The 27,645-nt window shown below is 39.0% G+C and overlaps 3 protein-coding genes across 6 annotated transcripts; 2 read left to right on the plus strand and 1 right to left on the minus strand.

Moving 5' to 3' along the window:
* The first annotated feature begins 492 nt into the window (after positions 1-492).
* LOC122774234 (B-cell receptor CD22-like) lies at positions 493-4,265 on the plus strand. 2 transcript variants are annotated; one of them, XM_044033333.1, is made up of 7 exons: positions 493-750; positions 1,032-1,376; positions 1,476-1,700; positions 2,432-2,713; positions 3,737-3,815; positions 3,910-3,943; positions 4,022-4,082. In XM_044033333.1, the coding sequence occupies exons 1-7, from the start codon at positions 561-563 to the stop codon at positions 4,055-4,057; spliced, it is 1,191 nt and encodes a 396-aa protein (XP_043889268.1). In that variant the 5' UTR covers positions 493-560; the 3' UTR covers positions 4,058-4,082. The 2 variants fall into 2 exon arrangements, with proteins under 2 accessions (XP_043889268.1, XP_043889269.1); XM_044033334.1 differs by lacking the exon at positions 3,737-3,815 and having other exon boundaries at positions 4,022-4,265.
* A 2,024-nt stretch (positions 4,266-6,289) lies between these two features.
* On the minus strand, positions 6,290-15,842 carry LOC122775260 (B-cell receptor CD22-like). 3 transcript variants are annotated; one of them, XM_044035087.1, is made up of 10 exons: positions 15,556-15,842; positions 12,332-12,462; positions 10,848-11,024; positions 10,349-10,491; positions 9,911-9,987; positions 9,610-9,815; positions 8,453-8,716; positions 7,407-7,712; positions 7,198-7,300; positions 6,290-7,121 (listed from the first exon to the last, which is right to left on the minus strand). In XM_044035087.1, exons 3-10 carry the CDS (start codon positions 10,909-10,911, stop codon positions 7,058-7,060), a joined length of 1,227 nt encoding a protein of 408 aa, XP_043891022.1. In that variant the 5' UTR covers positions 10,912-11,024; positions 12,332-12,462; positions 15,556-15,842; the 3' UTR covers positions 6,290-7,057. The 3 variants fall into 3 exon arrangements, with proteins under 3 accessions (XP_043891022.1, XP_043891023.1, XP_043891024.1); XM_044035088.1 differs by lacking the exon at positions 15,556-15,842 and adding an exon at positions 14,372-14,537; XM_044035089.1 differs by lacking the exon at positions 15,556-15,842 and adding an exon at positions 14,196-14,278.
* hpn (hepsin) lies at positions 12,600-26,206 on the plus strand. The gene is made up of 13 exons (XM_044035086.1): positions 12,600-12,671; positions 13,660-13,771; positions 20,109-20,216; positions 20,373-20,414; positions 21,220-21,349; positions 21,523-21,642; positions 21,803-21,843; positions 22,400-22,565; positions 22,773-22,963; positions 23,812-23,907; positions 25,016-25,158; positions 25,307-25,471; positions 25,706-26,206. Exons 2-13 carry the CDS (start codon positions 13,735-13,737, stop codon positions 25,748-25,750), a joined length of 1,284 nt encoding a protein of 427 aa, XP_043891021.1. The 5' UTR covers positions 12,600-12,671; positions 13,660-13,734; the 3' UTR covers positions 25,751-26,206.
* Positions 26,207-27,645: the final 1,439 nt, after the last annotated feature.

Here is a 27,645-nt window from a genome sequence, read left to right on the forward strand (position 1 = left end):
GTGGTGAGGCTGAGTTTTGGGAGGCAGGCAGGTGATTGCAGGGATTGGATGCAGCTGGTGCAGATTGCTCTGCTCGTTTCTTGCACACCTGTGACAATCAGAACACAGAGGGGAGGAGGGGAGAGGCTCACTGGAGAAAAGGCAACAGTTAGCCATAAGAGGGCACAGAGGCATTGACAGGTAATCTTTTACAGTATTGAACAAAATAGGTCTTTCTGTTTTTTTTACCTGTGAAATATATTGATGTTTTTTTTTTGCTTGTATGGAAAAAACCAAAAAAAACCAACACAATTACTACTGGCCTTATCCTAACACTGACCCTAACCTCAGCCTAACTTTAAAACATTTCTTCACCTCAAAGTGCAGCAATTTACATTATGAGAACTTGATGTTTGTCCCCACAAGGGAGACAAGACCCCATAATGTGGCTGTGTAAACAGATGTAGGTCCCCACAACATAAGGAACACCAGGTACATACACACACACAAATGACCAATATGTTCACCAGTTCTCTTTTTTCCACTGCAATGTTTGGCTTAATTTGACTGTATGTTTATTTATGTGCCAGTTTCAAAATGTACTTTTGGGTTTGGGAAAAACAGACCTAAACCACTACATTTGCATTACTCTGAGCTGTTCAGTTTCGTTTGGTTCTCTGCTTCCTGATTCATGTGGTTCACTGTCTTCCTGTTTTTGCGTTGACATGTTGACTGTGTTCACGCTTCTGATGCTCCTGATCATCAAGGAAGGTGAGGAGTAAATATTTTCAAATTTGTTTTTTTAAAGAAGCTGTGGAGATCAAATAATAGATACATAAATAGGTGACATGGTGATGTGGGCTGCACTTAGCTCAAAAAACTTTATATTAAACAATAATAATAACAACGTTCCTAATTACGTTATCTGTAATTCACGTCCTAAAGATCAAAATTATTATTTCTTTTTAATGGTCATCATTATAATTATTTATGTTAATCAGTAATAATGAATGCTAAATATCTCACTCCAATGTTTTGTGTGCTCTCTGCAGGAAGTGGGAATTCCGACCGGTCAGTGACTTTTGAGAACCCAAATCCTTGTGCTTTAAAGGGCAAGTCTGTGGAGTTCAGGTGCTCATACAGCTACAGAGAAGGAGAAACTGTAAGAAAGACCACGTGGTACAGAGGGAAATTAAACGGTACCATTTGGACACGCGTGGCGCTTTCAGATTTCCCTTCATATGAAAGTCGTTCTGAATACCTCGGTGACTGGCAGCATAACTGTAGCCTTGCAATCCACGACCTTCAGGTTAATGACACAGGATATTACTACTTCAGGTTTGACACAGACACGTATGGATTCCGTAGTAAAAAATCTGTGTATCTGTCTGTCACAGGTAAGATTATTCCAAGTTGTGTGTTAACGCTACAAGTGTCCTGTTATATTTAGCAGCTGTTCTTAATCTACTGCTCTTTGTCTGGTCCCTCATGTGTAGAGCTGAATGTCAGAGTGTGTCCAGAGAGAGTGAGAGTGGGAGAAAATGTGACACTTGAGTGTAAGACATCCTGCCATCAACTTTCAAACACTGCCTGGTTTAAAGATGGACGCCCGATATCCAAAACAATGTTCCGCGCTCAGGCAGAGGATTCTGGGAATTATGTTTGTGCCATCAGAGGACGGGAGTCAGAGCAATCTGACTCTGTTGCACTGGATGTCCAGTGTAAGTACTGTATGATTACAATGTGGGCTGAGATAAGGCTGCAGGGTTATTTGGACACAGTGAAGTGGTGTTACCCAGCAGTATAAATTAACCGTGTTTAACCCTTCACACAGAGTCTACAAAATAGAATTGGCATTTAAAATGAAATGAAATTTCTTTATTTTATATCTTTAGTGAGGGAGGGTCATTTTTGACCCTGTGGACAAGGGGCATATACAGAATGAGAAGTTGCACTAAACTGCACTTTGTAGTTTTATATATTTTACGTGTTAAGGCTTTTGTTGTGTCTTATTTAAATGTCAAGTCTTTTGTTGCGTCTTATTTAAGGGTTAAGCCTTTCGTTATGTCTTATTTATGTGTTAAGTCCTTCGTTATTTTTGCTATTTTATTGTGTACCTCAGCCGGGAGTCTGCAAAAATTTCATAATGTCCTCATAATGACAATAAAAACTTCTTGGGAGGGTTAAAATAAGAGAATCATTGTTACAGAAATTTTTTAAAAACATGTACACTCACACCTACAGTCAATTTAGATTATCCAATTTGCCTAATCCCCAAATCCGCATGTTTTTGGACTGTGGGGGGAAACTGGAGAACACACACACACGCACACAGGGATAACATGCAAACTCCATGCAGAAAGGCCCTTGTTCCAACCAGGTTGCAAACCCGGGTCTTCTTACTGCAAAGACAGTATATAAATATATATTCTTTTTTGTTTGATTTGCACAGACGGTCCATTAAACATGTCCATTGAAGTGAGTAAACTTGGCCATCTATCAAACAGCACCAGTGTGAATCTGACCTGCAGGGCTACAGCTAACCCTGCAGCCATAAACTACACCTGGTACAAGACTACTGGTTCCAGCTCCAGCTCTATGGTCCATGTGGGATCAGGACAGGTGCTGTCTCTTACCTCTGTGGTGAGGCCTGGACTCTACCTCTGTCAGGCCAGGAACAGTGTTGGGGAGAACAACCTGACACAGACAGTGCTGATAGCAGATCACAAAGACAGTGAGTATGAATGATCATTGACACTTTGAGAAACCATGACCTTTGTGACTGATGACTCGCACACTAAAGAATGATTTAAGTTTATATTTTTCCATTTACATTTTCAAGTTTACAGTTTCTTCTTCACCCAAGGAGATGAATCGAAAACTGCTATTGTATCTGTCCCTAATAAACCTGAAATAATATGAATTAAAAAAATATTTTGTGTTTATTAGGGACAGATACAGTAACATTAAAGGGCCACTTCACCCATAAAATATATAGGTTTTGTTTCACTAATTTCCAGGGATAAATGTAAATAATATTCACGTCTATGCTAGTGGAAATGCAACTTAACCGTGCAGATGCGAGTCAAGTCGGTGGAAACCCGCCATAAGTGTGACTGCAGATTGTAACAAACAGAGAACTACCTCTTATCTAATCACTTCAGGGTAATATAGTGGCCTTTGCCTATACCAGAAAGGATGTTATTCTTCTTCTTTGTTTGAACAAGATGTTATCTGTAAAGCAAAGCCCATGGCTAAAGTACACATAAAAAAGGTGTATTCTATGATGAAACCCTCAACATTTTTATTTCAATGTGATTAAACACATGCACAAACATACTTATGGATGTAACATTGCCAGTAAACCATCCTAAATGTAAGAATCTTTAAGAAATGACCTGGAACTCAAAGTTAACTTTGCTAAACATTTTTAACAAGGCAATCAGAGATGGCAGACTTCACCCCATTCAGACAACAAGCCTCTGTCAGTTTAATTCTGTCAGTGTAACAGACTCTGTGGTACAGCACCTGACTCCAGATCTGAAGATTGTGTGTCCAAATCCAAGTCAGGGTCAAAATTCTTCGGCCTCTGTTGCTCATTTTGCAAGCAAGTGTGGAAACACAGACACACACAGAGCCAAACCAAAAACAATACTTCACTCCCACTCTGTGGGGTGAGGTAATTACATCAGATACAAATCTAATGTCCTCTGTCATTAAATTTCTCACTTTTTTTTTCTCTCATCCTCAACTACAGTAAACCATTTCATCCTTGTTGGGATCGTAGTCAAAATTATTCTTGCGCTTTTGCTTACACTGATAATTATTTGGATAGGGTAAGTCTTATCACACACACACACACATACACCAGTCTTGGTTGGTTAATTGTAATAGTTCAGTGTTAAAATATGTCTTATTTCATTGTTAAAGGAGGAGAACGTGTTATTCTGCTGAGGACAAAAAGGTAAGGAGGTACCACGTTAAACGCACCATCAATAACAGTTTGTCACAAAATGTCTAACGATGATTTGGTGTGTTTCAGGAACAAGAAGATGATTATGAAAACACCAGCATATAAATATGATGATAAAAAAAAAACTAATCAAAAAACAAGGAAGGAAATGAACTATTAAAAAAACCCAAATGACATTTCATCACACTTCATGCCTGCTGAACTGAGCTCCAGCTAATTCTGTGAAGTTCTGTGACTCATTCACTGCTGCTGATGGTGTCATCCCTCCCAAGATTGTGGAGGTGATAAAAGAAATAAAACTTGTGTTACAGTGCTTAACAAATTCATTTATCTGCCTGTCATAAAAAGGAGAAAACGAAAATATTTTCAAGAAATCGTTCTTAAATTTGTTTAAAACTGAAAATGTTATTGTTATTTATTTGTCAAATTAACTGAATTCACCTTTTTGTACCCACGTTTCTCAGTGAGAAGTCAGAAATTAATCTAGCATAATATTCAACTACAGTTTCCTGTTCAGGAATGCAAGTGAATCACTTTAATTTGACATGTGCCAGCCATTTTCAGAGCAGTGATCGAATTGATGTCCAAGCAGTCAATGAGTCAAGAAATAATAATGTGTTTTACTATTTTTTCAGGTTTTTTTGTAAAACATTTGAACATACATTACATGTACATTTGAAAGTTCTTGCATAACAATAATAATCATATGTAAGCATTCACAATATAATTTATGTTAAAGAGCTTCTACATACTGGTGTATTAAACATTACAGAAACATAAAACATGATTTTGGGGAGCTGTGGCTAATTTGTTAAGCACATTTTTTATGACAGTGTTGTCTGTGTATTTTATTAATCAGTTGTTTCTTCTCTAAAAGAGTGAAAAGTTCAGGAGTCTGAGTTACACCACAATGAACCATGGTATACTGCCCCCTTCAGTTTAAAATATGCATGTAAATATACTGTATTATTGTTTTATTACCTTTTTATTACCAACAATGTATTTATATTATCAACAAACTTTTCCTCTGCCCTGGAGGCTGAAGTTGATTATGGTTTATTGTGTGATATAATATTAATTCATCTTTTTTTGTACCTTTTGAGAGGGAAAAACTGAAACCCTTAAAAAAGACAAAGCTGGCTGCTGTAGGAAAATTGTTCAGTTACATTTGTGGCATAATGTTTTTTCTATATTTTCAATTTTCACATTATGTTTGTTTTTCACAAAGTAGTTTCACAGAAAGACATTTTTATACATAGATAGCATTGTACTGATGCTATACTGCAGTTATAATGTGCAGCACTAACAAGCTGCTCTCATGAAAAACAGCAGATAATCGTTAACATGTAACAAATGAAACAAAAGCCCTTGACCTGATATGAAAGTTTCCCTTCATTTTTTTTTTTTTCAAAATTGCACTTCCTTGTTTACTGAATATGCTTTTAAAAATAGCAGCTTTTCTCACCAACATATGCGTCTAAAATAGACTAATGAGATGAACAGTTGACATTTTGCCGGGTGTCAGAGTCACTGTCCTCCTGGTTTCCGTCCTCCTCCACATCTCGCACAGGCTCTGGTCAGAATCTGCTGCTGCTGCCTTATCACACTGAAGAGTTTATTCAAAACCACACTGATGTGACGCAGTAGGAAATGCGGCGGCTTCTAATTGGATCACTATGTGTACATTTTCCATCGTCTGCTTCTTTTAAAATCAAAAACATGCATTCACTCACAGCTGCTATGGCAGGGATCGGTGAGTAAATGTGGCTGAAGGACAAATTTTTTTGTAATCAATTGAATAATGGGCCAAAACATGGTATCTTTATCAAGTGCCTTAAAACATTTTCATTCACAAACAAAAACCCATGTTTGCTGCCTTAAGTTAACAATAATGTGGACGTTGTCTTTAATCACCTGCTTGTGAGATATGTACTTGTTTTTTGTTTTATTTGCATTTTTCAAACCAAACATTTAGTTTAAGTTAACTGTCAATTCTAGCGACAGAATCGTATTCATATTCTTTCAAAATAAAAGCACTGAACTCAATATGAAATTTTTTTTTTTTTTGTGAAGATAAACAAATAATTTAAGATTCAGTTTTGTTAAATCATCTGGGCCATGATGCTGATGCTGGCGGGCCAGTTTTGTTTTGGCCCACGGGCCACCAATTGCTGATGTCTGTGCTGTGGTGTTTTCTCTTCCTGGACAGGCTGACTGAGCTTTTGTGCGACTTATTACAACAATCAGAGGTAATTAAGCATGAGACTGTATGCAAATTCATACCCGCTACTTCAAGAAAACAATTTCACATCAACAAGAAACCAAGAGACAATGGAATAAGGAGGTATTTCAACACTGTTTAATTTGTTTCAGCTTCAACATGCTCATCTCATTACGTTAAAATAAAATTTTTTTCCAGTGCTACTGTATATCCTGCTTAGGGATGGAGTGTGATGTCTGTCATGTGATGTCCAGCCAAGGTAAAGTTGCTTTTCTTCTGTGTGCATGATTTCAGTCATGGAGTCAAGCAGGTTAAAGAGCATGCACATGTAACGTTCCCCTGACAATGTGAGGTGTGACGGTGGATGCACCAAAGTGAAAACTTTAAGACCCTAAAAACTAAATCAGATACAGAGTTTCTCCTCTTCACACATTAGAAAATAGTTGCTAAGAACATGTGAAAAAAAACTGTAGAATAAAGACTAATCACACCAGTTTCTCTTCAGGATTTTTTTTTACATGTCTAAAACTAAAACTAAAATTACAACTACAACTATAACTATAACTGCCTTTGGTTAGGTGAGATGTCTTTGTCCTGAAAGTGTAACTTACCTCGATGTAAACACGCAGAACAGAGCACAAAAGCTCTGACATTAAATGTAAAATTACTACAGGTACAGGAAAACAAATGAAGTAGAGAAGAAGTACAGAGAGAAGAGCAGACTCCAGGTTTATACGCAATATGAAAATGCCGCTTTTCTACATGTTATAAGGTAGGTACCTGTTTATAATGTTAATATTCTGTACAAACGCTGACGTTGGCATACTCTGGTCCTCGCTTGAGCAGGCATGAGTGTGTGCAGGAGTGTGCAGCCTCCTGAGTGCTTAAGGCTCTGGAGCAGCTGTTGGAGCCAGAGCATACGATTGATTTTGGGATGACTTCTGTCTCCTGAGAGGAAAGAAAAACATTTTTGTTATTAGGAATTTTTGACAGTGACTGATATTAATACAAGTAAATAACTCACCTTCTCACAAAAAATGCAACTAAGGCCATAGCAGCCAATAGGACACAGATGGCCAAACCAATAAGTACAGCTCTGTTTCCCGTAGATTCAGAAGGAGTTGTTGCTGCAGAGGACAGAAAAGTAACAATTGTCTCAGGCAGTGTGTTTATTACTATATTATGTATGTTAATGGGGTGCAATAGACACACAGATAATTCTTGTTCACCAACCTCTGGAATCTGTGAGTGTCACACTGACAGTCTGTGATCCATGTATGTTGCGTGCCACACAGCAGTGCTGCCCGTATTGCTCAGCCCTGACATTGGCTCTCCTGAGATTGGAGCTTCTTCCTGTGGCTGTGGCCGTGACTTGTCGTGCTGGATGAAAGCTTTTGTCTGTGTCAGGGTGACACGCTGCACCCTGGTACCAGCTGAACGTGTGCACAGGTGGGTTAGCATCACTGCTGCAGGTCAGAGTCATGGGAAGTTCTACTTGTGCATCTGAAGAGATGGAAACTGCTGTGTTCCGAGGTGAATCTAGACAGATGACGGGTCAGATGAAAGGTCAATAATAGATCCCTTCAGATTATTTGGTATTTAATAAATTCAACCTTATACCCCAGTCTTGTATAAAGTACCTTCAAAGGGATACTTAAGTAAAAGTACAAGTTTCTTACCAGAAAACTACTTTGGTAGAAGTTGAAGTCCCTTTTATAATATTACTTAAGTAAAAGTCTTAAAGTACATGACATTTACTGTACTTAAGAGTAAGACACTTAACCCCAAGTTGCAGTGTGTGAATGGGTGAATGGCAAAACTGGACTGTAAAGCAGCTCATCAAGACAAGAAAAGCTCTATATAAATACAGACCATCACCAACTCTTCTTCTTCTGATTTTATTTGGTTGTAAGGAGTAACAAAGATAGTCAGAGGAAATGTAGTGGAGTAAAAGTAAAGGTTGCTAGAATTTTTATATATAAATAACGTAAAGTACAGATACATGAATTATTAATGTACTTTGTTACATTACAACCGTGCTAATCATGAAACTGCATTTCACACAATGGTGATGAACTGTAATTAGATGAATTATTTAAAGCAATTATTCACTTTTAGAGACATACCTATAGATAATGTATTTTATTTCTGACAATACACCCTTCTAAAAGTTACATACTGGACCTTTGATAAATGTTTTAGACTTTTTTATCATGTCTTTTAGACACTTCACGTAACATCATGTATGATGACATTATTGATGATTCAACTCTACTCACACTCCACATCAATGGCTTGTGTTGCCGAGTCACGCAGTCTGTCTCCAGTCTGCATCTGACAGTGGTAGGAGCCAGAGACATCAGCGGTGACATCACTGATGTTCCACACCTGTCCATTAAACCTCGGGGTGGTGCTGTTAGTCAGGAACCACCTGAATCGGGCCTGTGGACTCGCTGAAGGGCTGCAGCAGAACATATGTACGGACGAACCCTCAGTGACGCCGCTGGACGGACTCACTGACATTGTGACTGCACTGGATGAATCTGGAGAAAAGGTATAAAGGTTGTGACGTGATAATTTGAGTTGAATACTTTTCTTTTCACAATTTCTTTTCTATTGTTTTATTTTATGATCAGTGCAGCTTAACAATAGGGTTTTGTCATTCAGCAAACAATAAGAGACCTCACACAGAGTATTCTCAGTAATTGCTTAAGGATTTCTTTGTGGTGGAGCAACAACAACACCACCTCCAAAATGAGGCTGTTTTCTCACACTGAAAAGTCTGAAATTGCTCTAAGTCCAATTTCAAGTTTATGACAAGTTGCAGTTTGTGCCGACATGCGAACACAGTCTGACTACAAACACCAATATTGAATTAGGCGGAAGTGAAGTTTTAAGATTGAGCTGAGCTCATACAGTTTTCATATTGGAATGTTTTCACTTTACACATCAGAAATAACACAAAATACCAAATCAATTTAATAAAACATTAGTTTTAGGAAGCAGTTTAGGGAGGACAGAGGCACAATTGACAAAACTCTTAACAAATGCTTTTTAAAATATCCGTTTATTGTTCCAGCATTGCTAAACATTTAAAATAAGTTAAAATTATTCTTCATTATAAGTGTGACACTATCATTACTACTCAGAGCTGTGCTGTTTGATTATATGACTTTTAAACGTAAAGCACCCTTTAAAGTGCTATATAAATAAAATGTATTATCATTATAATTAAAAAGTAATATAATGTCTGTTTTTCCCCTGCATCACTTCAGTTTCCTTTCACTGGCTGCCTGTCATGTTAGACTATGGTTCAATGACATAATACTCAAAGCAAATGAAGTAATTTTGTGGTAATTTTGTGTATTTCTCAAACAGAGATGCTTAAATGTGTGTTTTACTTCTGTATTTTCTGAGTACAATTACACAATCCCACCTGCCACCAGTAGCTGTATGCCTCTCTGCTCTGGCATCTTCTGCGTTGGATGGCTGGTGATGAGGTAAAACACATAGTTTCCACTGTCTGACAGCCTCAGGTCAGAGATCTTCAGGGAGCAGTTCTTTGTTCCTGGTTGTCCCATGTACTTCACCCTGTTCTGGTAGGATGGATGTGGGAAAATACCAGCACTGTGGAACACATACCTGACACAGACACACAGACGGAAGCAAAAAGAGCATTTTTTCCCCTAAATTCTGCAAGTAAAAATCATTGATTTACCATATAAATTTTACAATACCTTGGAGTGATACAACGACTCTCTCCAAGACACCACATCTCAGACAGAACTTTGTACTGTTCTCCTCCTCCTCCACCCTAATAGAGAACAATAAATAGACCACAGGTGGAAAGTAATGAATTACATTTACCTGGGTTACTGTTTTTTGTGTGCTTGTACTTTTTTAAGTAATTCTTCTTTTGTTTTTTTTTAAATAGTGGCGCTTTTACTTGAGTAGAATAATTCAGTACTCTTCCCACCTCTGAAGGGGACTAAAGGAATTGTTTATTTTAATTAATCAAGGTGTTTAAGGCTCTCTCAAAACAAGCAAGCTTAGATTAATGGTTTCAGTCCTCATCATCAGCTATACCTGCAACAGAGTTCAGCCCTTGCAGAGAGGACACACTTTCAGAATACACTGCAGCAGCTACAATAACAATGCCTCCTTTATTGAATTACCTGAGTGGAGAGCTGTGTCGCTCCCTTGGCTTCATTTAAACTTTGGGGGTAGTCATAGGAACAAGGGAAAACCACCGAAGAACCAGTCACGGCACAGATGGGACTGGACGGGAGACGGACCGACCAATCACCTGCAAAAATACCTGAGGAGCAGAGGATATTATAACCCTTTAAATTCCTGGGGAAAGCGTCTGAAGAATTAGGCATACTGCACATGAAAACAAATAAAATGTATACTTGAATAGAAATAAAACAAGCAGGTCTCAGCTTGATGTATAATGACATAATGATGAGAAAATGAATATATAATGTAGTGCTGAATGTTGCCTACCTTTAATTTCAACTGTAGTGTACACTTACACTCACTGAGGATGAAATAGTAAGCTGTTGTGGTCTTATTCACTAATACTAAGGTTTGGTCAGTGAGTTTGGACACTGCACCTTGATCCCCACAGTGACTCAGGTGCGTCTCATCATGACTTCTGCTGCTGGTACCTACCTTTAAGTGAGAGCGTGAGGAGCAGCCAGCAGCTCCGTGCAACTTGTCCTCCTGTCTTCTGCATATTTCTGCTGAGGTGCTTTATCTCCCGGCCCTCCTGCTCTTCCCACCGTCCTCCCTGTCCGCCTCGAGCGCTTGTGTTGCTTCAACAACCAGTCTGCCCGGTGCTTCTCTTTCCTTGAAACAAACACAAAAAGTCAAATACTTCCTCTTTATTTATTCTCCATGCAGAAAAGGAAGTGGGTGGTGACCAGACATATAGAGTTAGGGTTAGTTTAGCGTTCATAAATCGGTGTGTTGTATTCAGTTTCTCTGTGGTGTCTACATCAAACTCTGTCTGCATGTCCCCAACTCACCGGCCCCCCTCCCTTCCCAACAATGGCATTATACAGCCTGATGGCACATGGGACAAAGGAGTTCCTGAGTCTGCTGGTTGAGCAGATCTGTGACAACAGTCTGCCACTGAATGAGCTCCTCTGCTGTGAGAAGGCAGTGTTGTAATGTAACAAAGTACAAATACTAAGAGTTGGAAATGGTCTGTATTTACATGTATATAGAGCTTTTCTAGTCTAGTCCTGCTTTACACTACAGTTTTACCATTCAACCATCTTTCATACCCATTCACACGGGGTTAAGTGTCTTGCTCAAGGACACATAAAGCAGCAGGGACAGGAATTGAACCCACAACCTTCCAGTTGAAAGACAAGTCGCCCCACCACTGAGCTACCTTACTACCCACTTTTTTAAACACGTTTACTTCTAAAACATAAGTGCATTTTATATCTTTATACTTTTTTATTTTTACTTAAGCAGAGTAAATGTCATATACTTTAAGACTTTTATTTATATGTAATGTTATAAAAAAGTGACTTCAGTTTCTACCACAGCCATTTTCTGGTAAGATGTGTACTTTTACTCAAGGATCCCTTTAAGTTACTTTATACGAGACATATAGATACTGTAGATCCATTTATTTAGATGATTTATGTCAGGGATCAGCAAGTAAATGTGGCCCAGGGCCCATTTCTTTGTAAGTTATAGAATATTGGGCTGAAGCATAAGGCAAACGTCTTCAGTCAGAAACAAACATACAAGTTTGCTACCTTATGCTAACAATAATGTGGATTTTGTGTGTGTGCGTGAGCACTGACCACTGCTATATGCGAATGGCCCCTAAAACAGCTTGGGGCACCAGCAACTGTCTGCCCTGCTGCAAACAACGCACCTGTCTATAATCACAATCATACCAGAGCATCGTCACACTGTCCTGTTGTGATCGTGCAGGTTTTTGTGTGTTCACCTGTGCACAGCTCTGAGACTCTTGTGCGCCACTCAGAAACGTGTCCGTGACGTCACTAGCGACCCTCTACTCTGCGCAGCTGACCGCTCACAGGAAGGACCACACACACACACACACACACACACAAACTCACACAAGGCTCAGCGACAAACTGCGGATAAACGTTGACTAAGTGTGATTTCACCTGCTCCTCTCATCCAGATGTTCCTCTCTTTTCTGTTGGAAACAGGCGCAGGTGGTTTCGGTTGAGAGAAATAATTGAACTGTCGCTGAAAAGTTTTGTCGCAGTTCTTTTCTTTTTTGGGGGTCAGTAACCTGCGGAGAAAGAAAAGACGGATTTACCGTGAACTGGGGATTTACCTGGTGGTGCCAGCGTGTTAACAGCGGTTTATTTTGCGCATCTGAAGTTATTTTCTTCTTTTTATATATATATATATATATGTGTGTGTGTGTGTATATATATACTCCTTGAAAGAAGAGAGGAAAAAGAAAAATAGAAAAATAGGACAAATTCTGGCCAACAGGTAAGTCATTGTGTTTGAAAGTATTTTTAAGTCTGTATTTCTGTGTTTGCTCATTTTAGTGTTTCGCGATTAGTGTTCCCCAAAGTGTGAAATAGGCCTCAGAATGACTCTGGAAAAATGTATCCCATTTATCAAATTCTTAGAAACATGTATTCAAATATATGTCAAATAAATTGTGCTTTATCATTGTGTTTACATACTTTTTCCACAAAGGTGATGATGATTCTGACCCAATATCAGAATCATCATCAGCACTATTGGGCACATACAAGGAATTCTACTCAAATGTTTCCTTCACTTTCACACGAGACAAAACAACAAACCTAAACAATCAAGTTTGAAATAGTGAATTAAAAAGTCCATATAAGGTTAAATACTCACACAGTGGAAGTTATGGCCAAACACAGCTTTTTTAAATTTTTTACTGAGACCATTATTCCTTACACTCATTCAGTGGTAACTGAGATAAAATATTTTCAGTTCAGTGTTTCAGCAATTTGGGCATTCGCCCCAGAGGTTTTGTTGATTTTTTATGGGCCACAAACCTCAGACATTTGGGGATTTCTTGCATTTGATGATATACAATGGCAGTAGGTTAAAGGCCACAAATCATGGTCTGATGGGACAAATGATAAGTAGAACAAATATAGCACATATCTTTTGAATATTCACAGCAATATAAGCAATATAGATAGCTTTCAGTTTAGTTTGGCAGTGTCATGTGTGTCATATGACTTCACATGTCGCAGTTTGCAGTGAGGGCAGCGAGTCTTGTAACAGATGGTTAATGAACCACAAACCTCCATGATCCTATTCACATTTGATCAAGAGACAAATAACAGAATAAGATCTGGTCAAACTTTGCATCACAACATGTTAGTAAATATCTTTTTCTGGAGAGCTGGCTATGTGTGTATGTGTGTGTGTGTATTATTACAATATATTATATATGGTATTCAGATTTTTTTCTTTTTGTTCTTTCCTTTAGAGGGCTCACACAACCTGCAAGTCAAGGAAGGAGACAGATCATCTGCTATTGCCCTTTGCATCTCACTGTATACAGATGTATGTCGAGAAAGTTGTAACAGAGAAGAAGATGGGTGAGTGTTTATCTTTGATACATGGTTGTTTCTGTATCTCTGTCACACACACACACACACACACGCACATGCAGAATGCTGGTCAGGCTTCAGCTCATGCTGTTCTCTGTATTTGGGACCAGACATCAGTCCACTTGACAGTTAACCATTAACAGATTTGTTCAAAGCTGGCTTACATGTCTCTCTGCTGTTCTCACTGATTTATGTCCAGGTTTGTCTTCTCAGCTTGAAAAACATTTACTTAAATTGGTTGTAATATTATTTATTTGCTAATATGAGAAAACGTCTGACCCCAAACATAAATGATTAACTTTCTGCAGCAAAGAAATGTCCATGCTGCATTACACCAAACTATACACTGTCATTTCAACAGATCGTTTGCAGCAATAACAACAGCACACTTTCCTGGCAACAAACAACAAACCTTCACTGCCACTCTGAAGCCCCGTATTTCCAACACTCTTCCATCTGCGTCCATAAAATCCAGCATTCCTTCAAATGCCGTATTTTGATTCACTGCAGTGTCGTGGTGTTGAACACCCGATGAGTTTAAAGCAAATAATATGGTGCGTTTATGGAAGAAAAGATAAGATGAGCTACCTTTATCTCACTGTTGCTGTAAGTGTGCGCTGAGAAATGCTGTGTTGACAATTCACATTTCCTCATATGGACACGATACTGTAAACTTTGTCAACAAATGCAGACAGTGAGGGTGGATCAGCCTCACAAAATGAAACAAAAACAACAGGTTTTTATGCTGCGATGCAGAACAGTCGAAGAATGCCGCACATGCAGATAGGGAGCAAAGAGAGTTGAGATACCAAGACATAGGTGTGACCAATAATAAAGAGGTGGGGCTAATCACACACAGGCAGTTAATACAGGTGGCTTGATACCACTCTTTTATATCTAATGCAGATACTGATATCAGAAACTTGAGACACAACCAATACTTTTGAACTCCTTTAAAACCAGCTGTGAATTATGTATTTACCACTTTTCTAAAACATTATGCTTCAACTGTGTGTGTTTGATGAACTTAACAACCTCCAACACGACTCGGCTAAAATACTGCTGTTTTATTTTCCATCCATCCATCTTCTACTGCATTATCCTCCACATGAGGTACCGTGCCAGTCACAGCTGACATAGGGCGATAGGCGGGGTCACACCCTGGACAGGTCGCCAGTCCATAACAGGGTCACACATAGAGACAAACAACCATCCACTCTCACACTCTCACACTCACAGTCAATTTAGAGTGTACAATTTGCCTAATCACCAAATCTGCATGTCTTTGGACTGTGGGAGGAAACCAGAGAACCTGAAGAAAACCCACGCACACACAGGGAGAACATGCAAACTCCATGTAGAAAGGCCCTTGTTCCGTCTGAGGTCATCTTGCTGTAAAGGCAAGAGTCAAATGATTTTTCACTATTCTCTTTTCTTCTTTAAGCTGACGTGATTACTGAGTGTGGCAGACACGTGCAGCCGTCACTTTCATTCTGCTCACATGACAGCAGTGGTCTGTCTTTACATCTTGAGCTTAATGGCACATTTATGTAATTTTAAAGATGTTTTGATCATTTCAATTTTACTTGTAATGTTTTCTGATATCCATTACAGTGATTTTGACCATTATTGGACTAATATGATGCGTCATATTGGCTCATCCTCAGCAGGAAGTAGAACAAAGGCAAATTCAGAGTAAAAATAAAACAAGTCAAAAATAAATGAATTAAAAGGGTGCTATCCTTGTACACAATAATCCTGCTTGTACTCACCTCACACTTCGAGTGCCAGTACAGTGAAGCCAGTCGTCACCTTTGAAGTTGAAGTCTTTAATTTAAAACTGATATAATCTCCATGTGAGTCAATCTTCTTAAGCATAAATCTTCTCATTCATTGTGTTGTCGTTGTAGTCTGTAACTTACATTCTGTGCTGGAACACGACCTGGCCAAATGTTTTAATGTTTCCTGAAGTTTGAATGAGAGGAGAGGAAAAGAGAGTCCTCCCAGATGCAATGAATCAGCCTATGTGTGTAATTACATGAGAAACAGAGTCTAGTCGAGGAGTGGCACACATGGTGCGGATTGTTTTGTGTATGTCTGTGCTTATATTAGGCAAGACGTCGTTTTCAGGAAGTGGCTGCATTTATCCTCAATTTTGATGTGTTTATACACCGTGCATGTGTGAACAAGTACAGGGACACCAACACACACACACAGACTCAAAGAAACACAACATTTTTCTATTCCAGCTAATGTTTACCCTTACATTATGTTTGTGTTTGTCTTTATTTTTCCACCATGACAACCACAAGTATGTGTCTACGTATCTCGTTTCAGACTCTTACCACTATCTAGAAACATCAGAATTTGGTAATTTTATTATCAGTCAAGGATGCTGACTGTGCAGATGAGGGTAGCGGACCAAATAATAATTATTATTATTATTATTATTATTATTTATACACATGTTTCTTTTTCTGTTATTTCGAAAAACACTAACACTTGACTCTAAACCAACACAAATAGTCCAAACCAATAGTTGGTTTCAAAACAAAAGAAAGTCACAGTTCAAATCTAACCTCAGCATACAGCGGATTCTCTGTGATAAGTGGTGTTAAAATGTGTCCTTTACCAGAATAAACTGTTACTCTAAGACTTCAATTCCTTCTTCCATCTGGATAAAGATTCAAGATTCAAGATTCCTTTATTGTCATTCCAACACACATTAAGACATGAGGTGGGAACGAAATTCCAGTCTCTCCAGAACCCGGTCAGCCCAAAACAATAAAAAAGAAAAAGAACCAACAGTTTAAACTTAAAAACATAAAATTGAAATTTAAAACCTCTGGAGGTAAGGTGCTGTGTGATTATAAACAGTTAGAATAAGAATAATAAAATTTTAATTTAAATAACTGTACTGAGGTTGTGTATAAATAAAATACAATTTGTGCAAACAGTCAACAGTAAAAGCTTCTTTTTTTTAATGTTTTTATCGAAAATTTTTGTTTCTTATGCTGCTTTTTGCTGTGCTTTGACCTTGCTGGTGAGGTCAGTGTGTACTGATATTCTTGGGATAAATACAGTTTTCTGAGACAAAAAAATAGGACTCTTCTCAAAGATAGTTTTCTACTACACAGGTATCTACTTAAAATCCACGCATGTTCATGTTTTTGTCTCTATTTTGGTATTTTGGTCTCGGGAGGGCGTGGGCGGCCACATAGTGTCTCATGTGGTTCACAGTTGCCTCGTTTTACCCACGGAGACAGAGTGCTCAGTGGGCAAGCGTAATGCATGCAGAGCTGAGGGTATCCCTCCCAATGTCCCACAGATGACTCACTCAACCTTTTTTCCACTCTGGTCATATGACGCATGGATAGACAGAAATAAACCAAGATAAAATACATGTTATGCTCCATGTGGATGGCTCACATACACAGTAGTCAGTGATGAGTCACTGTTACCACTGTTTATTTCAGTGGCAACAAACCATCGTAACCAGTGACCCAGTCACGGTGTGGTCCAAAAATGTACACACTGCATTGCAACACAATTTCCTCCTTTGACAATAACATATGGATGATTTCAGTTGGTGACATGTAAACAAACTAGATGTCAAAAACACAATTTATTTGTGGATAATTTCATATAACTTGCTAACTTGAGTTAAGTTTGTTCATCTTTTTTCAGTGTACATGATCATATGTTTTTATCATGTGTTGGGCTGCAGTTATCGATTAATCTCGATTAAGCATTTAGTTGTTTGGTCGACAAAATGATTCACTCAATGACTCAGAAAACATTCACATTTAAGGATCTGAAAAATCAGAAAGAACTGGTTTTTGCTATTAGAAAACACTCAAACCAGTTAATCAATTAACAAAATAGTTTGCGATTAATTTAGTAATTGATTAATCAATCAATTGAATGATCAGTTGCTGCAGCCCTAGCCATGTGTGACTCTTCAGAAAATGTATGCATCAAACAGTTATGGAACAAAAGCCAGATAAAGTGAATGAAAGCCTAGATTATCGTGATCAACACCCACTCAGAGTGGGAGTTTTTCCTCTTCTTATCCAGTTTTACAACTCTAAAGATCTCCAATTCAATCATTTTTAATATAAACAGCGTAAATAACTGTGCCAGCAACTGTCTGTCCGTTTAACGTCCCTCATACCACACAGTTAAAGGGACACACATCCACATAGGAGAAGGAGAACTCTGAAGTGCACACAATAGAGCGCTTGTTCTTTCTTGCAGTGTGATTAGGAAGAGCGCTATGTGAGGACGGAGAGAAGGAAAGAAACAGAACACCTGTCGATACTGATATACCAACCCATTCTGTGTTGAGGCAACTTTTGTTGAAAACCGCGGCGTAAAAGAATACTGTGTGCTGATCAAATACTCACTTTTTGTTTTTCACCTTTTCCGTTTCACTTTCATCATCATGCTCCTCTCATCTCTGTTCATAACCACTGAGTTTCAATCCACGGAACATGAACAGTGACGCCATTGTCACGCTGAGTGAATGTTTGCTGGGGAATTCTGAGGAGAGGATGTTAAGCGAGGACAGGTATGGAGGGGGAGGAGGAGCAAACAGGGGAGCAGAGGCAGTGAAAGATGGGTGGAGAGGGAGGGAAAGAAATGTGGAGAGTTTGTTGAAAAATTCCAGTCAAAGGAGAGTAAGAGTTGGCCAGTGAAATATGATGGTGTTGAGGGAGTAGATAGCAGATGTGAGGAGCTAGTAGACCAGGAGGAGGAGGAGGTCAGCTGTCACAATTCTTGAATAGGGACGGGACAATGACACTTTTTTGTGTCTGATACCAATATCACAAACTTGAGTATCTACCGATACCAATATTAGTCTGATACAGTCATTTGAGCATTTATGAACTTTGAAGCTGTTTATGACACATTTGTGTCATGTGACATATATACTATTTTTGTCCATTATCTGATTCAGTCATTATGACCAGTACCAGACTGATACCGATTCCCATCGCTATTCTTGATAACACCATAGAAATTCGGTGACTGTGAGACCTGGCATTGTCAATCACATATGCTTGAGTGTCTGCAGAAGTAACAGATTTTGACTCAGTCCTTGTGCAGACTGGTTCTTGTTCTACACTAAGTATCATATTTTATGGATTAAAAACATTCCCCACCAATGAAGTTTTTCTTTTTGCTTACTTTTCTTGTTTTCCATTTTGACCCATAAAATCTCAAAGCAGGAATTTGTTGTGTGCGTTTGTTGATATTGTGGCAGCCATGTTTCTGTAGTAGGTTTTGCCAGGTAGATTTTTGCAGCACTATTATGGTGGGCTTAACCTTTGGACTAGTACAGACAGTAAGTCACATAAATGTCAGCACGACTCCACCTGAGCAGAGGTCAAATTGTGTGCCGTGCCACAATCATTTGCTTTAGGATTTAGTGTTAAATGTTTGGGGTTTCTTAGCACATAAATAACTGTAAGGTTGTCGTCTCCCATTAAAGCAGTAGTTGACATCCTGTAACATTTTGTGTGTCAAAATGTACAGCTTTATGAACACATGTCAATGTCAACTTTATTTAGACAGGTAAAAACAAATCAAAAAGCAAGCTAAAAAATAAATAAATATAGAGATACTGTATATACAATATAATGAATTAAGAATGAGGCAGTGCAATATAATAGGCAACTTGTCTAGCTCATCCTGACTTGAATGCCAAGGAGAAGAGCTGTGTTTTGATAATTATACACTGGCCTGATACTCTTGCCTTTTCTCCACATGTCGTTTAAGTCACAGATGGACATGTAAATGAGACAGAAGAATGAAACATCCGTGGAAACAATAGGAGCGGGTGGACCTATATGAATAATGGCTTTGTGTTATACCAGGACTTGTTTTTTTGATTCCATACTTCCAAATCTGTAATGCAACTTGTGAATTTACTCTGTGGCTGACGCTGACAGACAGTAAATAAAAAGAAAGAAACACACTGTGAACAACACATCCTGCTTGTGCACACAGACAGTGCAGACATGGCATGATAGTTTGTTCTCACTTTGTGGAGAAATGCTAGACTTTAGACTATTGATCTAATCCGTGTCATTTGTACTCTTCAGTCTGTTCCAGATCTGTGTCTGCTCTGTGTGTCCCTGTGAGTTAATATACTGAGCTAAAAACTGATAATCTTGCTGATGGTTGTTTTATGCTGGTGGAGTCCAGAAAAAGAACCCCCAATCACACTAGATAGCATGTTGATAGATAGATCATAAAATAAGGAATGAAATATTAATATGCAACATAAAATATTCCAATAATACTGTGTGTCTGTTTTTAGGGAGCAAGGGCATCTCTCTGACCTGTGTGTTGACCCCCTGCCGGGTGATGGGCATGTGTCTGATACTGATGATCTTGGGAGCTGTTGGAGCAGCCGTTTGGGCCGTAGGTTAGACCACATGCTCATTCACATACTGTAGACACACGTGTCTCTGGAACATGTGACAACCATAGCCTGTTGTTTGTTTTTATTTTAATTTAAGCCGTACACATTATAGTTAGTCATGCATCGCTCTAACTTGCTGTGTATTTTACTCTTTTGTAGTTACGTTTTGTACAATGGAGGAAGATACAGGATTATATGACAGTGAGTATGAGTAATACACAGTTATGCCACATTTTTGATGTTTCATCAAATATCACAGGGACCTTAGGGCAAACATGCAACTCTCTTTCCTCTGCAAGACTATAAATGAGTCCTGGAACTCAAGCTCGAGTAAGAGTTAAAAACATACCATAGCAAAAGCATTCCTGCCTCTCCCTGCACCTGCCTGGAATCTGGTGCTCACTAGACTGTGAGTCTACCACAGTAATGTCTTTGCATGTTAATAGTCAGATTATAGCGTCACCCTCAAGTATTGATTATGGCCTTACTGATTAAGGGAATAGGTCGGTAACACTATTTGGGCCAAATATAGGCTTTTACTGTAACATTTACACTGAAAGACACATTTAACACTATTCCAATGTTAATTTGTACTTAATGTCGTGACTGTATTGTAATGTAAAGTGTTTGCACTGAAGACACCGTTCAAAGAGTCTGTGTCTCAGATGCCTTTATCGACAGTTATTCACCTTAAGATATATCTTGAGACATATTTCAATTAAAAAATATTAAGCTTTATGCATAGTATCCAGTATTTTTAAGGAGGGCACTGTTTTAGTCTTGGTTGTAAAGAATAGGCTATGAGCTGAAACATTATTGAGGTCTAGATAACCATCATCTTTTATTGTAACATGTGTCTGACTGCTGAAAAACACAGTTCTACAGTAGCTGAAAATGAAATAGTTGCACTACCAGTAAGAACAGGCTGACATCTGACAAGCTAGAAACAGTAATTATCTGTGGCCTGATTAAACTTCAGGTGAACTCATCCTCTCATCCCCCGCAGTTCAGGTAAATTCTGCTGACCAGCGTCTCAGAGTCTTTGACTCCACCCAGAAGAAGTGGCGTCAGGTGTGTTCCTCCTCAGCCAACGAACAGCTTGCGAGCATCAGCTGTGAAGAAGTGGGCTTTGTCAGGTGAAATTTGAATCCAATGATCTCTCAGTATGACTCAAAGGAGGTTGTAAAGTAATCCCTTACTGAGATCAAAGTGTCTGAGATCCTGGTTAAGAAAGAATTCGTTTTTGGTAAATATTAGAGGATGGCTTAACACAATGTGTGTGTGTTTGTGTGTCTCTGTTGGTCTTCAGTGTGGTGAATTACTCGGTCACATCAGTGCCAGAGGCCAGTGGAGATGGCGGAGAGTTCTTTTGTGTGAGACAGGAGGAGCTCAGCTACGGCAAGAAGATTAAGGACTCATTGTTTCCATGGTAACAAACACCTGTCTGTTTGATCCCCAGTCTAATCTTGCCCTACACTGTCATCTCTGTTGATCCTCCTGCCATTTAGTTGAGTTGTCTGTACAATTAACAAAAAAAAAGGAAACAAGTTCTCTTTTCTCTGTTGTAACTCTGAATGTCTTTGTTTCAGTGACTGTGACAGCAGGGAGGTTCTCACACTTTTGTGCCAAGGTAAGACGACAGCTCAGATGTGTGACACACACTCATGACACCTTACATCTCGTGTTTTCCACATGCTTTGGCGCTTCTGTCTGTTGCGTTTAAGCTTTTCACAACCTGCAGGTTTCTTGCAGAGTAAAGTTTTTCTGCTTCATTGTTCTCAATCTTTGCTCTTGGCACTTTTTAAATATGTGGACGACATAGCCCTGGTTGCACACATGACTTGGCACAGATGCTCTTTGCTAACTAGCAGCAGGCAGTCAGTGATCTGGTCCAAACATTCGTTGAGCTCAACATCCCCAAGACTAAGGAGCTGTGCTGTGGGGAGAGAGATAAAACAGCATCACTTCTGTTTCAGCCACTCAGTAGCTAGGGTCAGCTGGTGGAACAGGTTTCAGACTTTTAAACACCTGGGAACAGAAATAGACACCTGCTTGTTTTTCTCACAGCACACTGAATCAATTTACATAAAAAACGAGCCTTATTCGGAGAACAATCTCTGTCACCTTTGGGAACAGGCAATAAAGTATATCTTATCTTATCCATTCTGTCCACTCTTTGTCGGCAGACTGTGGCAGACGCAGTTTTGCAGCAGACCGTATAGTTGGTGGTGTGGATGCGCGGCAGGGCAGCTGGCCGTGGCAGGTCAGCTTACAGTACGATGGAGTTCATCAGTGTGGAGGATCCATCATCTCAGACCGCTGGATTGTCTCTGCAGCTCACTGTTTCCGCGAGTAAGTGATGGGTTTCTATTATCAGAAGAACATCTGGGACAAAATTCTACCAAAATGCATGCTTTAAAATGAATTTTGAATGAAGCTGATTGCTTTGCTGGAACCATATTTTGCCCATCTGTTTTCGAGGTGGAGTAAGTTTTGAATTTGTGCGTGTGTGTTTAGACAGCTGACAAAGTTTCCTGTGCCGCTCCCTCTCTCTGTTAGACGGATCCGCTTTGTGAATCGCTGGCGCGTGCTGCTGGGCTCAATATACAATAAACCAGTCAATGCCAACGTGGCGGAGGTGAAGACCATCGTTTATCACAGCAGCTACCTGCCCTTCGTAGACACCAACATCGACGACAACAGCAGGGACATCGCTGTTTTGGCCCTCACACAACCACTCACTTTCAATGGTAGGACACGTGAAAGGTGTACACCCATTCTATATCCATCAGATCTACACACACCTGAGCGTTTGATTGCATCCTGACTATTATTAGACATAAGGAATCTTGGCAGCGTCATTACTGTAATTGGCCTGTTTGAGGTTTCCTGTGTTTTCTTCCTGCTGACGGGACATTTTTTTTTGTTTTATCCAACACAATTTTGTCATCACTAAACCGGATGTGTCCACAAGAGTCAGTTATTTGTCACATGATGTACAGTAAAAACACAGCGGTTCTAATTCTTACTTTGACCGTCTCCCTTTACACAGCAAAATAATAATTAGTCTGGAATGCTGAGTCATCATTTCCTCCTAGATTTTTTTATTTTTTTTGGAAAAGTTAAAAGTGCATGATTTGATTGATATTTCTGTCTGCCCTAGAATCCTTACACTTCTTCAATAAAAGGTCAATTATATAACAAAAAAATAGGAATAAATGACTGTATTACTTACTGTAATCTGTGAGAGTTTATCTCATCATGTTAGGGCTGTGTCCTTAAATGCCATAGCAGTAACTGATAATGGAAACTGCTGTGTGCTGTGAAGACAACGTTTAAGTGAGGACGACATCTAGTGTTTGGCATTCATAATTACAACCAATTACAGTAAGATCCCCCACACTGTTTCTCATCACTGGAGGCCTCACAATAGCTTCCCTGGTGTTTATCATACTTAGAGTAAATTCAACAGTTTCATTGATCATGTTTATTTCACCACCTTTAACCTCCCTGTCCTGACACATGTTGAAATGATGAGTTTAAGTGATGTTTGTGAGTGTGTTAGTGATGATGCATTTCTTCCTCTTTGTGTACATAGAATACATCCAGCCTATTTGTCTGCCAGCGTATGGTCAAAGGCTGATAGATGGACAGATGGGGACAGTAACAGGCTGGGGAAACGTTGGCTACTATGGTGAGTTTGTTTTAATAAACTTCAAAAAAAAACATTATTTGTATTCTTTGATTTCCTTTCCCTTGGTTGAAAATTGCAGTTTGCGTCTATCTGTTTTGGACATTTCAGTGTACATAGTGTTTTTTAGTCCTCACTCCTTGCAACTCGGTCAAGTGAATGAGGGGGCTTTTACAAAACATGCAGGGGTCAATCTTTTTCATAAATTTCAAAATATGAAGTTGATTAACCACAGAAAAGCTTCAAAAGGCTAAATGAACAACATTAGACTACAGTTTCAAAGTTGAACCTTTATATGACTGAGGTCTTGGACTGTCAGCCAAACATTCCCTATCAACTAACCTCAGCATCAAAATTGCCTCTTCTTCCCTCCCCGGTTGCAGGAAACCTGGGTTTCATGCTTGATGACCAGCTATCTTTCTGGTGCATCTGTTCACTTCACACTTTTATTTATTATTATGTACAGCACTTTGGTCCACTGTGGTTCTTTTAAAGTGCTTTACAAATAAAGTTAGATTGAAATCAGTACGGCATCCCAACTCTTGGTCCAGGCCATGTTTATCTTCTGCCTGGCCTCCCTTCATGTGTAACTGCTGCGAATGATCCAGAACACAGCTGCCCACTGGTCTTTAACTTGCCTGATAGGGCACATGCCTCTCTCTCTCTCGCTCACCTTTGCCCACAGAGTGACTTCTGGGTCTTGCACACAAGGCAGTCTCAGTCAGACTGTTTTTCCAATGGTAGAACACGCTTCCTAATGCTATCAGAGCAGCAGAGTTTCTCTCCACCTACAAGAAACTCTTAGACTGAAGGGCTGCTGGAGGTGGTGTGTGCTGGCAAGGCTGGAGAAGCTATTGAAATGGAAATAATGGCAATAGAAGTTATGAACACAAGGAGAACAACATCTTCATCTTTTGCCTCCGTCTTGTCCTATCCCTTGTGTCCTCTTCTTTTACACCAACTGTCCTCATGTCCTCATTTACAACATCCATGAACCTTCTCTGTGGTCTTCCTCTTTTCCTCCATGTTTGCGCAGCATTCAAAGAGACTTAGACATAATGTATTTCCTCCGTATTGTATTTACACTGTTTTTTTTTTTTTTTACCTGCAGGTCATCTGGCAGATGTTCTCCAGGAAGCACATGTCCCCATCATCAGTGACGCTGTCTGTAACGCTGCCGATTACTATGACAATCAGATCACCACCAGCATGTTCTGTGCTGGTTATGAGAAAGGAGGCACTGATGCCTGTCAGGTGAGTCTACCTGAGTTCATTATTAATATATGCTTACATTTTCTTAATTTTTTGTTTGCTATTCGGGGGGAAAGGGGAAATAGCCCTGCAAGTAGTTCACACATACATAAGTGCATGTGTGAACTACTTCTACCATGTGTGGTTTTAGGGAGACAGCGGTGGTCCTTTTGTGGCGGAGGACAGTCAGTCTAAGGCCATTCGATATCGTCTGCTGGGGGTGGTGAGCTGGGGAACAGGTTGTGCCATGGCAAAGAAACCTGGCGTCTACACCAGAGTGTCACGGTTTCTTCCCTGGATATCCACTGCCATGAGGGTGAGAAACTGGATGCAACGCAGCTTATTGTGTTGTCTTTGTATCAATTTAAGCAAACAGATCGTATTATCTTATTCAGATTCAAGTAATGAGAATTTGAAGGAAAAGTACAGCAAACTTTTAAAGTGAAGTTCACAAGTCAATATGCACTGACACCTAAACACATTAAGTTAAAAGTATTAGGAGGTGTTTTTGTTCTTTTTGACCATTTCTGTTCTCATCTTTCTTTTCTAGAACTATCACAATTCACCAGGGGTTCACAAAATGGCCCGGATATGAGATTACTGCACCACTTTTTCTAGATAAAAATATGGACAAATCCTGTTTATGTCAATAGGGAGTGTTATGATGGGGGGGTGGAGAGTTTAGACCCCCCCTTTCTCCTAATACTGAGGATCTTACCACTTCTTTTCCCTGTAGTAAAAAATGTAAACTAGTGTCATCCTTCATAATGATCATAATGGTCATTTCCCTTTTTTTGTTGTGAGTTCATGCACTAAAGAGATCACGTGGCTCAGATTGAGGTGCACTTATTCAAGTGTTAATGAAACCTCCACAAAAAAACAAAAACATATCTAAATGATAACAAAGGTGGATGTTTTTTCCCTATCATCAAGGTACAAGTGAGTATTACCACACACTATGGTTCTTTTTGACTTCATGTGTCCAATTACTTTCAAACCTTTATGTGTTTTTGTACATTTAAGCAAATACTTAGCACCTTAATTTTTTTTTTTATTTCAGAATAAATGTTCTGAGCCTAAAGAACAAAAACATGTACCTGTCCAAACTCTTGAAGGCCAAAAGTGAAAAAGTTTGCATTGTTTTTGCATTTTTGCATTTGTTTGCATTGTAAAAAGCAACAGAAGTAAATTGAAATAAGCCGTCTATAATCTATAGCAAAGACAATAGATTACAATAAGACACTAAAAGACTTGTCACAGTTAATATTTTCTTGTTCTAAGTGAGTCCGTTTTTAGATCTTCCTGCCGCTACTGTGCACAGCAAGCCACAATGAGTGCACTGACGATTTTTAACAAAGATCAGAAAAGCTACACTGTGCAACACTCTACACTCTACAGTGTAGAGACGTGTAGGCTTTTCGAGCTCTTGTGTGAATATAATGTGGTTTTAAAATCATGAATAATCATTCACACACGCTTTTATCTTCACCAAATCTCCGTGTTTAAGATATACTGAGAAAGATAATGCCCACATTCAAATCAATATTTTGCCTTGTTTTGTAAATATTGGTCAGTGTGTTTTTTTTCTTCTTTCTTATGTAGATGTTTATGTCAGACCCAGATCTTAAAGCCAGGAGTGCAATAACAATATAATTCATGTCCTTATATGATAAAATAACCCTTTTCCTGCATATTTTAGAAAACTCTTTTACTGTAGCTGTGTGAGTACCTGTAGCAAACACTGAATCTTTGCCCTGCACCTGGCCCAAATAAACAATGAAATGTGACTGTCTTCAAAATAAATTTGAATATTTTTTAAAATTTCTAAACCTTGACTCAACAGAATGAATGTGCTATCATTTACAATTTGTAGCATTTCCTCACCTTGTTTCTCAAATCTCTCAAGTTTGTTCCTGTCTGTGTATGTGTGATTTTATTACTACTACCTTAATGTAACCAAGAAAGGCTGATGGAAAAAATAGGTCAGGACAGGCATTTAGCAGCACTACAGACTGTCAAAATAATCATAACAATTACTGTAAAATGAGTCAAAAATATAACAGTATTGATACTATACCAATCTAAAAGAAGAATAAAACACAAAAAGATAAAATATCAAAATACAGCTTTCAGTGATCGTAGGGAGACCAGCTCGTTGTTTATGTCCTGGATTCCATGCAGGAGTGCAGACACCAAAGTGGAATTTCCCTCCCAATTCTGGACTTTTGGAACATTTAATTGAAATATCTGAATAAATCCTGGCCGCAAAGACCAGAATTCCCACATTTTCCAATGAAGAATGCAGATCCCTAACAGGTAACCCAACTAACAATTCTGGAAACGTTACCTTTTGGTTGTGGGAATGTTCCCCAAAGGTTCTCCCCGAGGTTGTCCTGTCGTTAATATGGAAAGTTTTCTTAACGTTCCCCTAATGTTAGTTTTTAGTTCCACATTCTGTTCCCACAACGTTACTTTGTCACAACCTTTAGA

This window comes from Solea senegalensis, linkage group LG9, assembly GCF_019176455.1.
Source record: "Solea senegalensis isolate Sse05_10M linkage group LG9, IFAPA_SoseM_1, whole genome shotgun sequence".
Classification (NCBI taxonomy): domain Eukaryota; kingdom Metazoa; phylum Chordata; class Actinopteri; order Pleuronectiformes; family Soleidae; genus Solea; species Solea senegalensis.

Coding starts and splice junctions, on each gene's coding strand:
- LOC122774234 (XM_044033333.1), top strand. CDS start 561: ATGTGCCAGTTTCAAAATGTACTTTTGGGTTTGGGAAAAACAGACCTA. Junction 1,377..1,475: donor TGTGTATCTGTCTGTCACAG/GTAAGATTATTC, acceptor CCTCATGTGTAG/AGCTGAATGTCAGAGTGTGT. Junction 1,701..2,431: donor TGTTGCACTGGATGTCCAGT/GTAAGTACTGTA, acceptor TGATTTGCACAG/ACGGTCCATTAAACATGTCC.
- LOC122775260 (XM_044035087.1), bottom strand. CDS start 10,911: ATGCAGAAGACAGGAGGACAAGTTGCACGGAGCTGCTGGCTGCTCCTC. Junction 9,988..10,348: donor CGACACAGCTCTCCACTCAG/GTAATTCAATAA, acceptor GTTCTCTATTAG/GGTGGAGGAGGAGGAGAACA. Junction 7,122..7,197: donor GTTGCATTTTTTGTGAGAAG/GTGAGTTATTTA, acceptor CTTTCCTCTCAG/GAGACAGAAGTCATCCCAAA.
- hpn (XM_044035086.1), top strand. CDS start 13,735: ATGTATGTCGAGAAAGTTGTAACAGAGAAGAAGATGG. Junction 21,844..22,399: donor TCTCACACTTTTGTGCCAAG/GTAAGACGACAG, acceptor CTTTGTCGGCAG/ACTGTGGCAGACGCAGTTTT. Junction 25,159..25,306: donor GAGGCACTGATGCCTGTCAG/GTGAGTCTACCT, acceptor GTGTGGTTTTAG/GGAGACAGCGGTGGTCCTTT.